The sequence below is a fragment of the Lissotriton vulgaris genome, chromosome 11 (genome assembly GCF_964263255.1).
Source record: "Lissotriton vulgaris chromosome 11, aLisVul1.2, whole genome shotgun sequence".
NCBI lineage: Eukaryota > Metazoa > Chordata > Amphibia > Caudata > Salamandridae > Lissotriton > Lissotriton vulgaris.
The window spans coordinates 518,233,996-518,251,675 of record NC_141699.1 but is presented as its reverse complement, the minus strand read 5'-3'; the positions used below and the strand labels follow the sequence as shown (position 1 = coordinate 518,251,675).

General features: G+C 42.0%; 1 protein-coding gene across 1 annotated transcript in view; it reads right to left on the bottom strand.

Moving 5' to 3' along the window:
* Window positions 1–17,680, bottom strand: part of LOC147683096 (zinc metalloproteinase-disintegrin-like cobrin) — a 2,407,169-nt gene that overhangs the window by 558,244 nt on the left and 1,831,245 nt on the right. The window contains exon 13 of the mRNA XM_086942497.1: window positions 4,321–4,410. Within this exon, the coding sequence (XP_086798623.1) occupies window positions 4,321–4,410 (90 nt within the window). The remainder of the gene's footprint in view (window positions 1–4,320; window positions 4,411–17,680) is intronic.

The window sequence follows — 17,680 nt, the reverse complement described above, 5'->3', positions numbered from 1 at the left end:
TTATTTGAGTACTTTCAGTTCATCACATTCTTTCACAAAGCTGTAGTTCCGCAAGTGGTTACCAGAGGTTTGTTATGTCAGCTACAAGCTCTTCAAATGACCTTTAGCAACCTAAGGGGGAGTTGCTTGACCCTAGACGTCTGCATACACACTGTAATGATGTGCTAATTTTCTATAGGTTAAATAACATAGGGCCAGATGTAGGTGGCTAAATACCGGTCGGAAAAGCCGAAATTCGTTAAATTATTGCGTTACCGACCAGTATTTGGCCATGTGCGATGTAGGTAATATCGAACGCCATCACAAATAAGGAATCAGTAAAAATAAGGGAAACCAGTTACCGATTCCTTATTTAGCGATTAGCAGACACCGAAACCCCTAAATACTGAATCAGTAAATAAGAACTCCTTAAATAATTGTAAATGTGATGTACCACAAATCGGTAATAGTGAATTTTCGATTTTTCTGTATTTAAGAGTTGCTAATTATCACTGACTCAAAGAAGGTGGTAATCAGGTGCATTGCATATAAACTGCTCCAAAATACCACAGTGTGAACACAATGGCGGCCCTCTACGTAATAGCAAGGCAGCTACGTTTGCGAGCAGCAGGACTGAGGATCTGGAGACGGGAGGCGCTTGTGTACAGACTGCATGTCACACTGTTCCAAATAGCTGTGGCTGAAATACATGAGAGGTGCAGGCTACACCCAAACACCATCCTTGACCTGATACGGGACCTGCACCCACTCCTGGAGCACCAGACACCAAGGGCACATGCAATACCTACTCATGTACAGGTACTCTGTTGCCTGCGCCTCCTGGCATCTGGCAGTTACCAATGGGTAATAGCTGTGGCAGGTAGAGTCTCACAGAGTTGCCTGTCGCGTTTTCTCAATAAACTCCTGGTCGTCATGTTGCAAAGGATGCCACACTACATCAAATTCCCCAGCACACAGGCAGAACTGCTGAAGGCCAAGATGGACTTTTACCAGAAGGCCCAGTTCCCACACGTCATCGGTTGCATTGACGGGACACATATATCAATCTGCCCCACTGCTGCGACTGATTACATCTACCGCAATTGCAAATCCACACATTCTATTAATGTCCAGAACATATGTGATGTGTCATCATCACCAACATTCCGAGGGAGCACGCATGATTCACACATATTCAGGAACAGTGGGGTCTATACCTGTCTCGTTACGGGTGAATTTGGAGAGGGCTACCTGCTAGGTAAATACATGTGACACCCCCTGAAGTATACACCTGTTGCTGCGATTGTTGACTGTGAATAACTTACTTTCTCCTCACACTCAGGTGACAGTGCCTATGCAGTGCGTTCTTCCATCCTGACTCCGTACCTGCACCCATCCACCCCAAGTGAAAGGCGATATAATGTAGCACATAGATCGAAGCGCAATGTGGTTGAGCGAACATTTGGACTCCTCAAAAGCTGGTTTCGTTGCCTCCAGAAAAGTGGAGGTGCACAGCAGTACCAGCCCCTGGTCAGCTGCAAAATCATAGCTGTATGTGCCATGCTGCATAACCTTGCCACTAAGAGGGGGACATCTGTAGAAATGTGTGAATCTGAAGAGGAGGATGAGGAGGAGCAAGGTACACGGCCACAGCACAGTACAGCAGGCGGCGCAGCTACAGCAGATGGGAGACAGTGATGGTCAGAGATCACACAAAATTATTTCTGAGTAAGTAATGAGACAAAGCCAGTTAATGCATTTGTGTCAGGGTGTTTAATCAACCTTAAAACAGGCAATTGTAAAGCACACATTAACACCAGCGATGTGTCCAATGGGTTACGTCACCCACCAGACAATGGAATTTGAGGGCAGTGCCTATCTCCTGCGCCCCGCACACCACTGCTGCGTTTAGCAGACACACTGTCCTCACCAGTGCTGTGTCCTGCAGCAGTACCATGCTTCACACTGTGCCTCCTACTCTCTGGCAAGGGGGGGGGGGTTATAGTGCTGTGACTGCTTGCCTCCTCACTCTCATCCCCATCCCCTGTTCCGGTGGCAGCAATTTGGTTTGTCTGAATCACCTCAAAGGAACTGGTGACTGTGACCAGGCCCTGAGTTACCTCACTGCTGCACTTTGCCATTTCCAGTTGCATGGCCACTGATCGACGACTGAGCACATGGTTTGCACTGCACAGCCTGTTGACAGACTTGGTGTACCCTGCAAGTATCTGCCTGTCTCTGCGCCTTGCAGCACGCTCACTATCCATTCTGCCGCATAACAGCCTCACTGCTTCCGACATCTCCTTCACTCCCTCTGCCACAGTATTGTTGAGGGAGTATATGGGCTCCTTCATGTTGTTGAACTTTCTGTTGTTTGCCAACATCTGTCGTTGAATGGCCCTCATTGTCTTTCCCTGCAGGCGCTGCACTTTGAGCATCTGCCCCTCCAGTCCAGAGAAGACACTGGATTCCTCAGAGTCAGGACTCTGTGCCCTTTGTCGCCTCCTGCGGGGGAATGTGTCACAGATGCTTGTGTGTCATCTGTTGTGCTTCCTGGCTGTCCTCCTCTGTGGTATCTACCTCCTGGAGGCTAGCCACTGTATACCTCCTTGGTGGTGGTGGTGGTGGGGATGTTGGTGTGGTGTTTACAGGTGAGATGACTTCTTACTCAATTGGGTTTTCCTCCCTGAAGGCCTCACTAGTCTCCCCTTCTGCAGCCTGGGGACATGATCCGCCTGTGGATACAGAATGTACTATTACTCACTTGCCTGCCAGCATTTGTCTGCAAATACATTTCACAACTGACATTCTAGCTGTCTGTCCTCCGCTATCTCATCTATTGATGTGTGTGGCATGCCTATGCTTTTTGGGGACTGACTGATTTGCTAATAGTTGATTGGGACTACATCTCCCATGATGCATTGCTGATTTTAAACTAAACATGTTCAGGAGTGGTATTCTTGCAGGGGGATTGGGGTTAGGGAGGGGAGACAGCTTGCTGTGCATGCATCTTACCTTGTCCGTTGAATGCTGTTGCTGAGCTGTCCACGTCCCCGATGCCACTGATACTCTCTGGCAAAGGGTGGACTCAACAAATTGCTCTAGGGCAGCTGTATCAGGCGCTGTGGATCTTCCCCCGCCTGCCTTCCCCGCTTGTTTCAGCCAGTCAGCCACACTCTCCTTAGCATGTTTTCTCAGGTCATAACATCGCTTTTTTGAGTCCTCAGTTGTGTGATGTGTAACACCAGTCGTGTTGATCTTCGGCTGGATCGCCAGCCAAATCCTCCTTTTCTGTGCCTCAGGGACGTGCAGAGATCTCTTGCCAAAGAGCTGGTCGTGGTCTTTAACAACTTCCTCTATGGGGACCTCCAACTCCCTCTCACTAAGCTTGCGCTTCCTTTCACCAGCATTCTTCCCCTTCTCCTGTGAGGCCATGGTGCAGTTCCTCTGTGTTAGCTGGGTGGTAACTGTGCAGCTCCTGTGCTCTTGCTCCTGCTCCCTGTCTCTCCAACAGCTACAGGATCAGTGCAGATGCATGGGTGTGGCCAGTTCTTGTTTGTGAGGTCATGAGGAAGCACAGGATTGGCTAATTCAACAATTACCGATTTTTTGAAATACCGATTCGCTAATTACCGAATCAGTATTACAGATTCCATAATACCGATTCGGTAATGAGGAACCTGTAATTTATTTACCGATTTGTAGGAAATCGCAATTTTTTGGCGATTATTACTGATTCAGTATTTTTTACCGATAATTTTACCTACATCAGAAATACCGAGTTCTTAATAGCGATTCGGTAAAAATCGCTATTAAGGACTCCGTATTTCAGAATTAACTACATCTGGCCCATAGGGGCTAGCAGTCACTGGGAAGTATTTTTATGTGAAAGGGCCGACACAGTCATTCAAAGTGAAAACATCCAGTGGCTAAAGTGGGCTTGCTCACTGATTCATAATTTGTTAAGTGGTAGGAGGGAGTATCATTTAAGTGACATTTGAACAGACCAATGGCAAAAGAGTGTTGATTGAGAGGTCCTTTATAAGTATGCATTTTTGTATGATATGTTTTGTAAAACATGAAGCTGGTAAGACAGCTAAAGCTGTCTTTAGGCTAGACCTAAACAAATGACCACCATAAGGACTCATAAATGTAACAGCAATGAGGGGATGAGTTTTCTTTGTAGTGCTTATGTGGTAATTGCAATTCTCTGTTCGTGTTTCTCTGGAATTACTGAATCTAACTTCAGCCATGCACATTTATTTCATTGGTGAAAAACATTTTTAAGCCAACCTATTTTGAAAATATTTCACTGTTTGTTTTCTCTCCTATCCTTCTCACCTGGCAATTCTCACAGCAGTCTCCATCTGCACAGACAGCTTCTGGCTTCAATTTGCATGATGCAGCTTCACAGCAAGGATTATGACATTCCTTTCAAGGACAAAATAAAATATAACTTACTATTTATCTTTACACTATTAAAAAACTGCAAGTTACTTGATAAACAGCTATGGTGGTTATCATCTTTATCTATGAGTGTTTTTAAATAAACAACACATCCAAGTTATGTCAACAACAGTGACAAGTACAGTTTAATTTATAGCCACAGTCCTCAAATTAAAGGCAAAGATCTCAGGCTACTTTCAGGCTGAATGCAAACAAGTCTCCTCTGCAAATCCACCGGTATGAGAAGAAATCATTGTAACTCAGGCGAAAAGAAGGGGAGAATGAGGGAGGTATGTCACAGTAGCAACCTCCAGTCTGCTGCTCCACTTCAACACCACAATAAAACTGGAGAAAAGGCATCGGGTTAAAAAACAAGCTTTGCAAAGCAAAAAGATTTTGCCCATTGTAGGTGTGAGCTGTGTGTTGTAGTATAGATTATTTTAATAAAAGGTTTGTCATTACAAACTTTTCAGGGTGAGAACTGTGGTGTCACTGTTGTTTAGAGGACATGTTTCACAGGGACGTTAAGACCTTGGTTTAGTTTCATGTCTGTAACATTGACTGTGGTTTATGTATAATTTTGCACAGTTGGTTGACTGAATGTTTAGCAGAAGTCTGAATTGGAAGAAATAAAAGCTCAACTATTGTGCTGCAGCATTCTTAGTAGCTGTGTTTATAGGAGTACGGGATAGTTCACAGTTTAAGTTCACATATGAGGGAGTTGCTCTAAGTGTTGAGATCACAAAAACATACCATCCAGTGCCAGTGATTACTTGCATTGTCTCTTACCTGGAAAGCACAATAGCCAACGAGGTGTTGAGGGTAGAAAAGTGGTGTAGAGATTGAGTGCCAGATTTATCATAGTATTGTTGTCGTATAGCTCCTACTTCCTCAGTAGACGCTGCAAGTTTGTTAATCAACATAGACGCTGGGATGGTGCCAGACTGATTCTATGCACCTCCTCAGAGTATGTTGGCCTACAATCCTGCTAGCTCACAGTACCTTTATAAGTACCCTAAACTTGAGAGGGTAACTAGTGGATTGGGCAACCTCTGAACATGATAATACTGAATCCCCAAGTAATCGTAACAGATCTAGAACCTTTTCACTAAGTCACTTGCGCAAACCAAAAGAGATATGCAAGAAATGCACAAAGATGCGTTTCAATGGAACATTGTGATTCTTGTGTCAAATATATGTGCGCAATGATTAATAGACAGAAGCAAATTAAGGTGATTAGCAATATAAGGACGGTGAAAACAATAAACAATTCCACGATTGTGCTAAAGCAGTGTATATATGCTGGAATATAATGCTGTGTATAGTGTACTTCTACTATGTGCTCCCTAACCTAGTTCCCTAGGGTGGTTGATATGCCAAAAATCCTATACCGGAGGATCTTACTTCCCATTATCTGAAGGCAAGTGTATGTAGGTTCCTGTCTTGGTCACAAGCTGAACATCACTCCATGCAGAGGGTAAACAGGAATCACCTGGGAAGAGACTCCAACAACAGCGACCTCACAGTGACAGTAGAATGCTCCTCTGATTTGAACACGGAAATGCATGTGAATATATAATGACAGCATCCATGCTTCCGTGCTGAGGCCTCAGCCAGTCTTTCATTACTTATCCTTCTTTGATAGCTATGCCGCTTTTTTGATGATCAACAAAGACATCATTGCACAATGTCATTTAGGCCTTGTACTAAATGTTCAAGGTGTAGTGATTGTGTGCCCATGAAGTAGAAATGTAAGCAGTATGGTTTCAGAGAAACTAATCTTGCACTGTCACGCAAGTCAACATGTTTCAAAAGTCATCGTGTGGAAACAAAGGCAACTTAAGAAACAAGTGTGTATAAAATGGCAGTGTTTCACCCAGGCCGAACTCAGCCACGTGACAACCACTCCTCGGACATAGGTCGGCTAAAGCTGTCTGACACTAATAAAAAACAATCCAGAGCAATACTACGTGATGTATATCAATCCATCTAAAATTTGTAAAAGGGAATTTTACTGTTTGACGCTGAAGCTTTCAGAAAGCAATAATTGAAAATATAAAAATCAATCTTAAAAGGAATGCAACTCAAACAGAATTTAGAATTTAAAATTTAAGAATGTTAAAAGTTCCCACCAATCAAAACGTTCAAATTGTTTATGTCTTCTGAGAGGTAGACAAAATATTTCTGTTCTCAGCAACCTCACACAATGATCCCTGAGACACACCTCGGAGAAGGTTTGTGGAGCAAAAGTGCACCCATCTTACCCCCACAGCAGTCGCTGAAGGTGTAACCACAGCTATTAGGAAATCCGCAGAGCCAAGATCCAATTCAGCAGACGCATCCCAGGAAGACTGATCAAAAGCATTCAGAAGCAACAGCAAACGCAAGGGACACCATTACCAAGGGGCCTCTAAATGATCCACCAGTACTATTATGTCCAGAGGCTGAACCAGTTGCGCTCAATCAATCAATCAATCAATCACGACATTTAGGCACAAATCCAATGCACACTTGAAGGTGCACAGCAGACAGAGGAATACAGGCTGGACCTATTTTAGCCACACAGGCCGAAAGGTCGAGAACCAGTGCTAATTCAGTTCCTGAAGCAAGGGCTCACCAAAGCATTGTACCATACATTCACTGCACAGGAGCACATGTGGTGATACCAGTTCCATTCAATCCCGAAATGAGACATCCATTATGGAGCAGAAAAAATAAAAATTAAGAGTAGGACCACAGGAACACCTCCAAAAATGCTTGAGAGCACTGAGTGTATAAAATATGTAATGACTATGAAGACTGTCTGTAAGGTGCTAACGAACCCAAAGCCTATGCCTTTGAAAAAGTGCACTACCCCCGCAGTATCAGACATGTTACAAATGTGGTGCACCAATTCCCCAAAATGCAGGGGGAAATTAGTGCAGAGAAGTAACTGTATCTCTGAAGAGAACCTTGCAGTATAAAGATCCAATGTTTCCTTTGGAGATGTTAAAGCCACATGTTTCTGAAATAGTAAAGCTTCTAGTCTGCTCAATGCGCCAAAGCACACATTTGAAATTTTTATTGAAGGCCAAAGCAACACTTCCTTAACTGTATGGGCAGTTGGAAGCAGTACTTGTGTACAGCAAGTCAAAATGGAAGAGACCGTAACAAGATAAGCTATGCCTGGTGTCTGCAAAAACCTTAATCAATCAACATCAAATAACTCCCATTTGAGAGCAATCTAATATTCGAACGAATCACGGCACTGGGAAACAGTTCAAGGAGCATGACAAGTTTGCCATAGACACATCAGATGCCATGTGAATTGTAACTTATTGAATGAATTAAAGTGCTCTTGCTGCCTGACCTTCTAAGAAAAACCTCAGTCTCCCAATTCAGACAACAGAACTTAAAAGGCAACTCCTATGACTCATGTACATAGCCTTCTCCCAGCGCTTTATATCTGCCCACTTGATGGTGTTGTTGACAGTACTGGAAGTGAAATGTCAGAATCGGCAGAGCAGTAAAGCCATGGATTATCCAGCCTGTGAAAGAAAATTTAGCAAGAATGAAAGGTAATTTTTCCAGCTTCTCTACTTGTAACATAGTGTATATCGCAACCTTGAGTGCCATTGGCATTTGCTGTTTTATAAGATTGTAATGTGAAAACAGGCTGGTGGCATTAATATGTCAACATGGTAAGCAACCAAAACTAAGTGTTTGAAGAGTCCAACTTAGCAGCATGATTGATCTAATCTACAACTACCCATGTTGCAATGTGGACATGTTGTGTTGTGTAATGTTTATTGCTGATGCAATAATGTTACCAAGAGAGTATACCCTGGAAGACAAGGTAGTTATACCATGATCAACCACTGCTAGAGCCCTTTCTAAATTAACTCTGACAATCTTGCGCAACTTTTCAGCAGCTTCCTACTCAGAAACTTTCCACACTTCATTGTATATCACATACAAGAAGAGCTTTTGACATGGTTTTCAAGAACATAGTAAAAAGTCCTCTAATCCCATGTCCTCAGACAGAATGTGACAAGTGTTGTTTCACCTGGCAAAATGTTGAGCTTTTTTGCCAATCAAGGCACAACTTCCTAACACATCTTAAGTTGTTACCACCTGAGTGTTCTGTCTGCACGTAATGCAGGTCTGGCCTGCGGATCTTGAAACCTTTGGTGATACCTAGCAACCATGCCTGACATCCATTAGTATTTAATGTTCACACTAACCATCCCCTCCAATTGGTATCTGATGAGTTGTATGTGCCATTATGTAGCATGGTGTCAAGTGTATCCTCCTTATATTTTGTAAACTGTTGTCACTCTGCAAAATGTGCAAATGTGGGAATACATGGTGGGTGAAAATCCTTGATCTTAGCTAAACCAAAGCACGAAGTTTGTTGCGCAGTTTAGTTCAGGAAAATCCTCTCATGTGGTAAAGGGCATGCCCTAAACAATAAACAAAGCCTAATGTTCCTAAACCTGCCATTCCTCTGTTTCCAAAACTGATTTTACATCTACCTTGTCCCTCCAAAAGTCAAACCCTTGTGTGGACAACTTAGAAAGGATTGAAGAAGAGTACATCAGCTTGTTATCGGTGAGCATATTTTTCTTTGCAGATGAGGGTGCAAGCCTATAATAATAAGGGACTGGGTCAGATGTGTCATAACTTCCCAGTGGTGTGTGTAATTAAAGACGGCATGTGGAGTACTTGCTTTATGCAAGGAATTATGACCATAGTGAAAACAGAACATTTCATCACAGTTAGTCATGACTTCATACATTTCATCAAAAATTATCAGAGACAGTACTGGGGTTGATAATGTCATTTAGAGTAATACGAAATAGAAATGGCATTTGAAAGAGTTCTGTAGGACCATATACACCCTGCATACCCTATCCCAAACAATCCCATCAGGAACTGGAAAACTGGAATGTTCACCAGGGAAAGGTCTCTTCGCACGTTGTGTGATGAAGAATGTGGTATTAGAACCAAGTTCACCAGTTGCAGAGCATTCAGGGAGAGAGTGTCCATTCAGGAGTGAGAAAAAACCAATCCAAAGGACCAGTAAAAGTAAAAAATTTGTAATCCAAAGGTGTAGCCATGGAGGAACAAAGTATGTATTTTTCAGCCAAAAATAGAAACATGTACTCTCATCCAGAATAGTAGAGGTGGAAGTTCAGGTTGATCTGATGAATCCGAAGAAAATTTGATGAAGTAGCCAAAGACAGTTCGATCTATTTTTGGCAGCTATGTATCTTGTGTAGAAAAGGGAGTTGATTTGGTCTGTGGTGCATTGATGTAAACACCTTGCAATATGAACGTTTTGAGGCTGGAGAAGGCAGGATAAATTACTTTCTCCATTTGGGCTACAAATTCTGGTGGCCAGGCTTTCTCAGATAAGAGAATTTCATTGTCAAATGACAGGTTCTCCCAAAAGAAAACTTTCATAGATCTTTGTATGTCCCCCTCCAACTTGTGTTGCATCTTCCATAAGTGATTAGGGAATCTTACCCATGTACCCGATGTTTCCTTCTGTATGTAGTTACTTAGCGCTACTGCCAACAGACAATCAATCAGGTTCTGGCAAACTACTGTGACCTCTGTTGTGCCATCCACCGTGTTGAGAGCCCACTCTCTGTTTAGAAGTAGAGTCCTCCCTATCTGCAGCATGTTTGACCTCAAGTAAGTCCAGCTACTGTCTTCTTTTTGAACTAAGGTTTGGATGTTTTAGGTTATTCTTCCTGTATAATGATGTAGTCAGATGAGTGTTGTGAGCCCTTCATCGGCTTCACATACTCCTCCAATCTACAATACATATCTTTGCTGAGCACTACCAATGACTTCTATGTATGTACAACACTATTCCGTCAGTCCAAATATATTTAGTAATTGTCCACAGTATTTAAATTCCAGAGTGTCCAAAATCAAATCCAAATTAGTAGAGTCGCCTGTATTGAAACACCAAGGTATGTTGTCACAGCATCATTTCCATTTATTTCAATCCTGTTTTCCATCAATCAAAAAATAGCAGCCAACACGTGTTTCATCTGGCATTAATGTCATGCCTTTCGACTTCTTCAGGGCTGCAAGCCAAGAAGATAGTGGTATTTACAACTCAAGGTTTAAAACACTTTTTGCATTTAAAGAAAATGGTAGGGTGAACACCTACGTGTAGGGTCAAGTTCATAGGATCCATGTGATTTGTAAAATAACCAAATTGTAGAGCGCCCGAATATGATAGTGCATACCCTGGTTTAAAGATAATACAAGAAAAGACCCAAAGTCCCAAAGTTGTTAGTCATGGGTATATAGAAATTATTTACCAGATTAAGAACTCTTCATTTTTATAGGATTTACAATAATATAACCAAAAGTCGGGCTCTGAAACAATAGGAGGCAATCCGTAGTTCGCAACTAATAGGAGCTTCCACCATCGGAAATGATATTTATACTAATAGTATACTCACTCTAGCGAAAGTAAAGTCAAAAAGTAAAAAAGATCCTCAATTGTATAAATCCACTGTAGTATTCCAATCACTATACATGCACCAAACACTTCCTGGCACAAAATAAGTACAGTAGTCTCACTAAAACGTCCTAGTAATAAAGTATCAAGTTAGTCAATACGTAGTCAGTTGTCGTATCACTCAGCTCTATTCAAAATAACTATCTCCACAACGTAATCAAAACCATTGTAAAATCATGAATTTACCGTATTCTCTTGAATCTCGCAAACACTAGTATGTGTAATATTGCTATTGTCAAAAGAAAAAGAAAGAACAAAAAGTTCTTAGATACCACAATTTGGTGGCTAAAGTTCAGGCACAGTCTCACTAGTAACCACACAGCTTACCTCCCGTAGCCGGCGAGTACGCTCTCATCGGAATCACATTCGGCAACTAGCTGTTAGGAATAACAGTGAGGGGACTAAGAATTTGCAGAAGGTGAGGATGATTACCAATTTTGGAGCAGGGAGTCACAAACTGTATGCCATCCTAGATAAACATTGGCATCTATTGAGAACAGATAGTGACATAGTACCCTTTTTAACCCCTTCACTGCTGGCCCGTTTCCGCCCCTGTGCGGTAAACAAATGAACAGGGGCGGGCCATGACGAACCCCAGCCGTCATCAGCACACGAGCACAGTAGTGCATGACGGCTGGGGTTCGTCATCAGCCTGCAAGGGGTTAACTGACAAGCCCAGTTTGACATTTCTAAAAGGTACCACAATTGCAAATATGGTAAGTCCGAGTTACCCTAAACTCATTAAACCCTTACAGACAGAACATTGGTTACATACTAAACCTGCAGGGTTTTTACTACTGAGCCTCTGCAGTTGTTGTAGATGGGCCACTAAGAAAATATCATCTTTTGAATATAACAATGCAGGTACCCTCAAGGTTCAATCATTTATAAATTGCGAGACCACGTTTGTTATTTATATAATAGCATGTACGTGCGGAAAAATTTATGTTGGAAGTACTGTGAGACGATTGAAAGATCGGATGATGGAACATTTCCGTGCCCTTAAGAATAGGGATACACGATACCCCATCGCCGCCCATGCTATCCAAAATCGGAATGACTCTGTCAACCATAAATTTACATATCATGGAATAGAACATGTTAGTCTAGACAGAAGAGGCGGGAATAGAATTTTGAAACTGAGACGTAGAGAAGCGAGATGGATTATGGTCTTACGAGCAGTCGAGGAAGGATTAAATTTAGACCCTGAACTACATTAGGAGATTAGACTGTTCACTTTGACTGGTGTAAGAGAAATGTCAAATTATGTAATAGACCAGTTTGTGAAAAATATTCTTATCTTGTATAGTATCTAATACTAGAGATGTTTTGCCTTATCATGACCTTTGTTTATTAGAAACTAGTGACCGTTTAGACAAATGAAATTATACAGCTCAGTATATTAAGACTATGTATATTGTTCATGAAGGAGTGACAAAATGTTTTTGACTACTGTACTGATGTTACACTGTACTTGCTTGTTTCTGCCTTATATCCGTGTTCCTCGATGTGACATGACACTACTATCCCCCGTGTTTACTTATCTGTGTATACACATCTTACAATATGATTTCCGAATATACCCGGGGTTGGATCTCGGGAACGTGTGTGGGTAGTCAAAAGCTCTTGCAATGCTGGGAGATACACATTTAACTTGCAGTATCTCTATATCTATTGATATCTTGTATATTACAATTTTCCTTCAGGATTACAGACGGCAGTGGTGGCATCACGCATTGGAGCACTGATGTTTTACCAATATTACATGGGTTTGAATACTTGTTTTGACTGCTACATTATACCATCAGTTATGATCTTTGAGAAAAATGTTTTGACACAAAATTGGTGAGAGCAATTCGTAATGTTAGAGGGGTAACTGAGTCGGATACTAGCAATTGGAAGCAATTGGAAACACAATGTATATGTTAGTATTCGTGGTTGATCATTAGGGTTTTTTTTACATTTTTACATTTGGAGTGACAGTATTTCTTTGCCTGAACTTGGAGGGGGAATCCGCTATGTTGATAATTTCTCGTAAATATAAGACTACTTACACTTGTAGTCATCTCTATAAATATCTATACAGTGACTTTTGACACTACAAGATGGCGACCATTTACGGATATTTTGTAAACAGGCTATTTAATGAAAATGGCGCTCGTGTTGCACGCTAGTTGCCGAATGTGATTCCAATGAGAGCTTACTCGCCGGCTAAAGGAGGTAAGCTGTGTGGTTACTAGTGAGACTGTGCCTGAACTTTAGCCACCAAATTGTGGTATCTAAGAACTATTTGTTCTTTCTTTTTCTTTTGACAATAGCAATATTACACGTACTCGTGTTTGCAAGATTCAAGAGAATACGGCAAATTTGTGACTTAACAATAAGGATGGTTTTGATTACGTTGTGGAGATAGTTATTTTGAATAGAGGTGAGTGATACGACAACTGACTACTCATTGACTAACTTGATACTTTATTACTAGGACGTTTTAGTGAGACAACTGTACTTATTTTGTTACAGGAAGTGTTTGGCGCATGTATAGTGATTGGAATACTACAGTGGATTTATACAATTGAGGATCTTTTTTACTTTTTGACTTTACTTTCGCTAGAGTGAGTATACTATTAGTATAAATATCATTTCCGATGGTGGAAGCTCCTATTAGTTGCGGAACTAAGGATTGCCTCCTATCGTTTCAGAGCCCGACTTTTGGTTATATTATTGGAAATCCTATATAAATGAAGAGTACTTAATCTGGTAAATAATTTCTATATACCCATGACTGACAACTTTGGGACTTTGGGTCTTTTCTTGTATTATCTTTACACCAGGGTATGCACTATCATATTCGGGCGCTCTACAATTTGGTTATTTTACAAATCACATGGATCCTATAAACTTGACCCTACACGTAGGTGTTCACCCTACCCTTTTCATTAAATGCAAAAAGTGTTATAAATCTTGAGTTGTAAGTACCACTATCTTCTTGGCTTGCAGCCCTGAAGAAGTTGAAAGGCATAACATTAATGCCAGACGAAACACGTGTTGGCTGCTATTTTTTGATTGATGGAAAACAGGATTGAAATAAATGGAAATGATGCTGTAACAACATACCTTGGTGTTTCAATAGAGGCGACTACTAATTTGGATTTGATTTTAGACACTCTGGAATCTAAATACTGTGGACAATTACTAAATATATTTGGACTGACGGAATAGTGTTGTACATACGTAGAAGTCATTGGAAGTGCTCAGCATAGATATTTATTGAATGTTTCAACCGGAAGAGTTCTTCTGGGTTTGTAAGGAAGAGTGGTGACCTTCCATTCTTTGCTTTGTAGCATATTTTTTATAGGGAGTATACACTGAATGCCAAAATCTTATTGTGCGCCTATTCTATACCTGGTCATCGCATTATAAATACTCCTCCAATCTACACTCCCACCATCCACTTCTCACCAAATGCTTTTTGGAAGACTCCTGAAAGGGATGAGACGAACGCCTTTTAGGTTGTTTAATGTTATTACTGTAGCACAGATTATCACACTTTTCAGTGGCTTCCTGTTGAGGAGACCCACCCAGTGATTTTGTTTTATCTTTACTTTTCTCATTATCCCATTTCTTCTTTGCAGAAGATTTGTGTTTGTTTTATCTTTTTCAGAATTACTCTTCATTTGTGGTTTACCAGGCTGGCTCATAGATTATCTTGACCCAAAGTGGCATAGGTAATAGGTATCTTTTTGATAATTTTAGGAAATTAGCGCTCCTGTTGTCCTGGAGCCACATCCCTTAGGCGCTTGTGTACAGCCAACGCTGCAGCTTCCCATTTGATGTTGTGGTTCTGAAAATTCTGAACCTGTGTTTTAAAATATCATGATTTTGTTATGAATTTGGTATCAGCGAACCGCAAATGACGAATGCGGTATGCATGAGTGTTTTCATTATGTTACACCGATGGATTAACTGTGACATCCCACGAACCAGCCACATCTCCGGACATCTGAGAGACCTGCACTGGCTCCCCGTCAACAAAAGAATCACCTTCCGTCTCCTCACCCACGCACACAAAGCCCTACACGACCAAGGCCCGAGCTACCTCAACAACTGAATCAACTTCTACGCTCCCAAACGCCACCTCCGATCAGCCAACCACGCCCTCGCCGCCGTCCCCCGCATCCGAAGAGCGACAACAGGAGGAAGGTCCTTCTTCTACCTGGCCGCCAAGACCTGGAACTCCCGACCGACCGACCTGCGCCTGACCCAAGACCACCTCTCCTTCAGGAAGAAGCTCAAGACCTGGCTGTTCGAGCAGTAATGGCACCCCCCCCCCCAAGCGCCTTGAGACCCTACGGGTAAGTAGTGCACTCTATAAATGTCTTTGATTGATTGATTGATTGATTATTTGAAGGTTCTGTTTTTACCCTCGGGTTCCATCTTGTGAATAGCAGCCATTTTGTGCATTGCCCTTACAGTAGGCTCTCACCATGGGAGAACAAGTATTTAGGGACATAACCTTAGCATGGGTTTGTGCTGACTTCTGCATGACTTGACGAAAACTGACTCTGTTGCTTGAGGCTAACCTTGCCAAGCCAGTTCCTGCTCTTTTGCTGATCAAGATTATAGATCAGAGCACAGGACATTGTAAAGATTTACTACACACAAACGTGCCTATCTTACTTCCATCTGTTCCTGTTCCTGCCTCCACGAGCTATTTATGACATGGGCTGTGTTCTTAATGTTTTGGGTTTATCCGGCCTTGTCAGCTAGAGAATGTATTCCTTATGTGGACATTGTTTATGGCCTAGACTTATCCTGAAAGTGGGTTTGTCATCATACAGTGCTTTGTGTGCACGTCCTGGGAGTGACCAACAATAATTTACTTCAAAGAAAGAATGTGTGCCTAGGGCATAATAAATTGTATAAAAGGTCTGTGCGGAGACCATTCAGGTAGACTGCCTCATCCAGTTGCTTTAGGTGTGACTGGGTGACGTAGCCTCACAATTAATTGTAATAAAGATGTCTTTTCATATTTCAGATTCTCTGTTGATTTATTTGCTGCTTTTGGATGGACTACTTATTGGTAAGACCCCTGAGAAGGAGTATGAGGATTTTTAGGTTTCTAAGATGGCGCGACCAACGGTGGGCCTCATCAAGAAGTGACTATCTGGAGGAGTAATCTTGTCAGAGGACAGAAATTTACTGGGGAAGGCAAGACAGAAATCTACTAAAAGAGGTACTCTGTGCACGGAGGTTCTGCGGGATTTTCTGTCTTTGCGGCTCAGTATACTTTTGATTTTTTCTGACTTAAATTCTCCAAAAGATGTCACTCCTGACTGAGCAACCTTTTTTTTTGGCGTAAGTTTTTAAGAGAGAGACTGTAAGTGCAGTTAGAACTTACTTGGCAGTTAGAATTTGGACAACTATTTGTTTGGTATAGCTTTGATAGGTGTAATGGCTGACTTTTTCTGGCCCTTTAAGGAGGGAGAATGATGGAGAGTGACTCCAGTCTATCAGCCTTATAGCGTAGGGATTAGGACTATAAGTAGGACCTCTTTATGAAACACAGTAGGGTATTTTCGTGCCCCTTTCCTTAGAGTAGGGCTTATGAATTTAAGCTAGGGGATAAATATATAAGTATTAGTCATGATCCGTCCTTTTGCTAGTGTGTTAGGATATTTTCCATGGAGTTATGCGTATTGTGGGCCCTGTAGGCCTTAAACGGGACAGACTCCATCTTGCCCTCTGCCTGGTAGCTCAAGAGGCCTTCTAGGTCAAGTGTAATAATTTAGTTTCAAGCTGTTGTTCGCTTGGAGAGAACTGGCTCAGGCTGGCCCTTATCGAAGGAATGTATTTTTCTCCACTCCGAAGACACAACTTCAGGCCGGCCGGCTGGGAACGTGTCCTTGGTACGGGGAGGTACAACGATTTGGTGGGCGGCAGGTTACTGGCCATAGCTTTCCATGAAGGAACAGGCTTTGATATTAGCGAAGGTGTTAGACAGTTGAGAGTTAGTTCGTAGGCGGCAGCTAGCCGTTAGCATCTCTGCCATTAATTATTCCATGGCGGACAGTCGCCATCTTTGAAGTCCGAGAAAGATTTAAGACCGAGACTCTCTGAGAAAGACTGAAGGAGAAATAGCGCGGAGCGCACTGAAACAGAGAGAGAGAGAGATACGGTAGCTAATAATCAGCAAGGTTCCAGTGACTTGGAGGGAAGCAGAAGAGATTGAGCCTAGCGGTGCAGACGTGTACTTGTGACAACTGGGGTGTGACTTCAAGACGAGCCAAGACACAGAGACGAGAAGGGAACCTAGATGGCTGCCGAGTCCCGACTTCATGTTAACAAGGTGACCTCCGCCCTTTCTTTTAATGAGCGCGCATTCTAACCTTTACCTTTCCTTTGCAGAAACTATGTTGCATAGTATTGTGTTGTATGTTTATTGTCAATAAATATCCTAGTTCTTAGTGAACTGACATGTGCCTTGTATTCTTGTTCAATCATGGTAAATAATGCTTCTAGTTGAAAGTTGTTTGCATGAACGGATGTGAAATCCCGATCAGGTAAGTAGTGATCAAACAAATAGGGAGAGACTGGACCTTTGATGCCAAGAACAGAAGGTACATCATATCATTTGAAAACCGTACTAACTTTCATTATCATAGTTTTATCCCAAGTAGACAAATGAGAAATTGTTCCCATAGGTGTTCATAGGAAAGTGGTCGTCGTTGATAT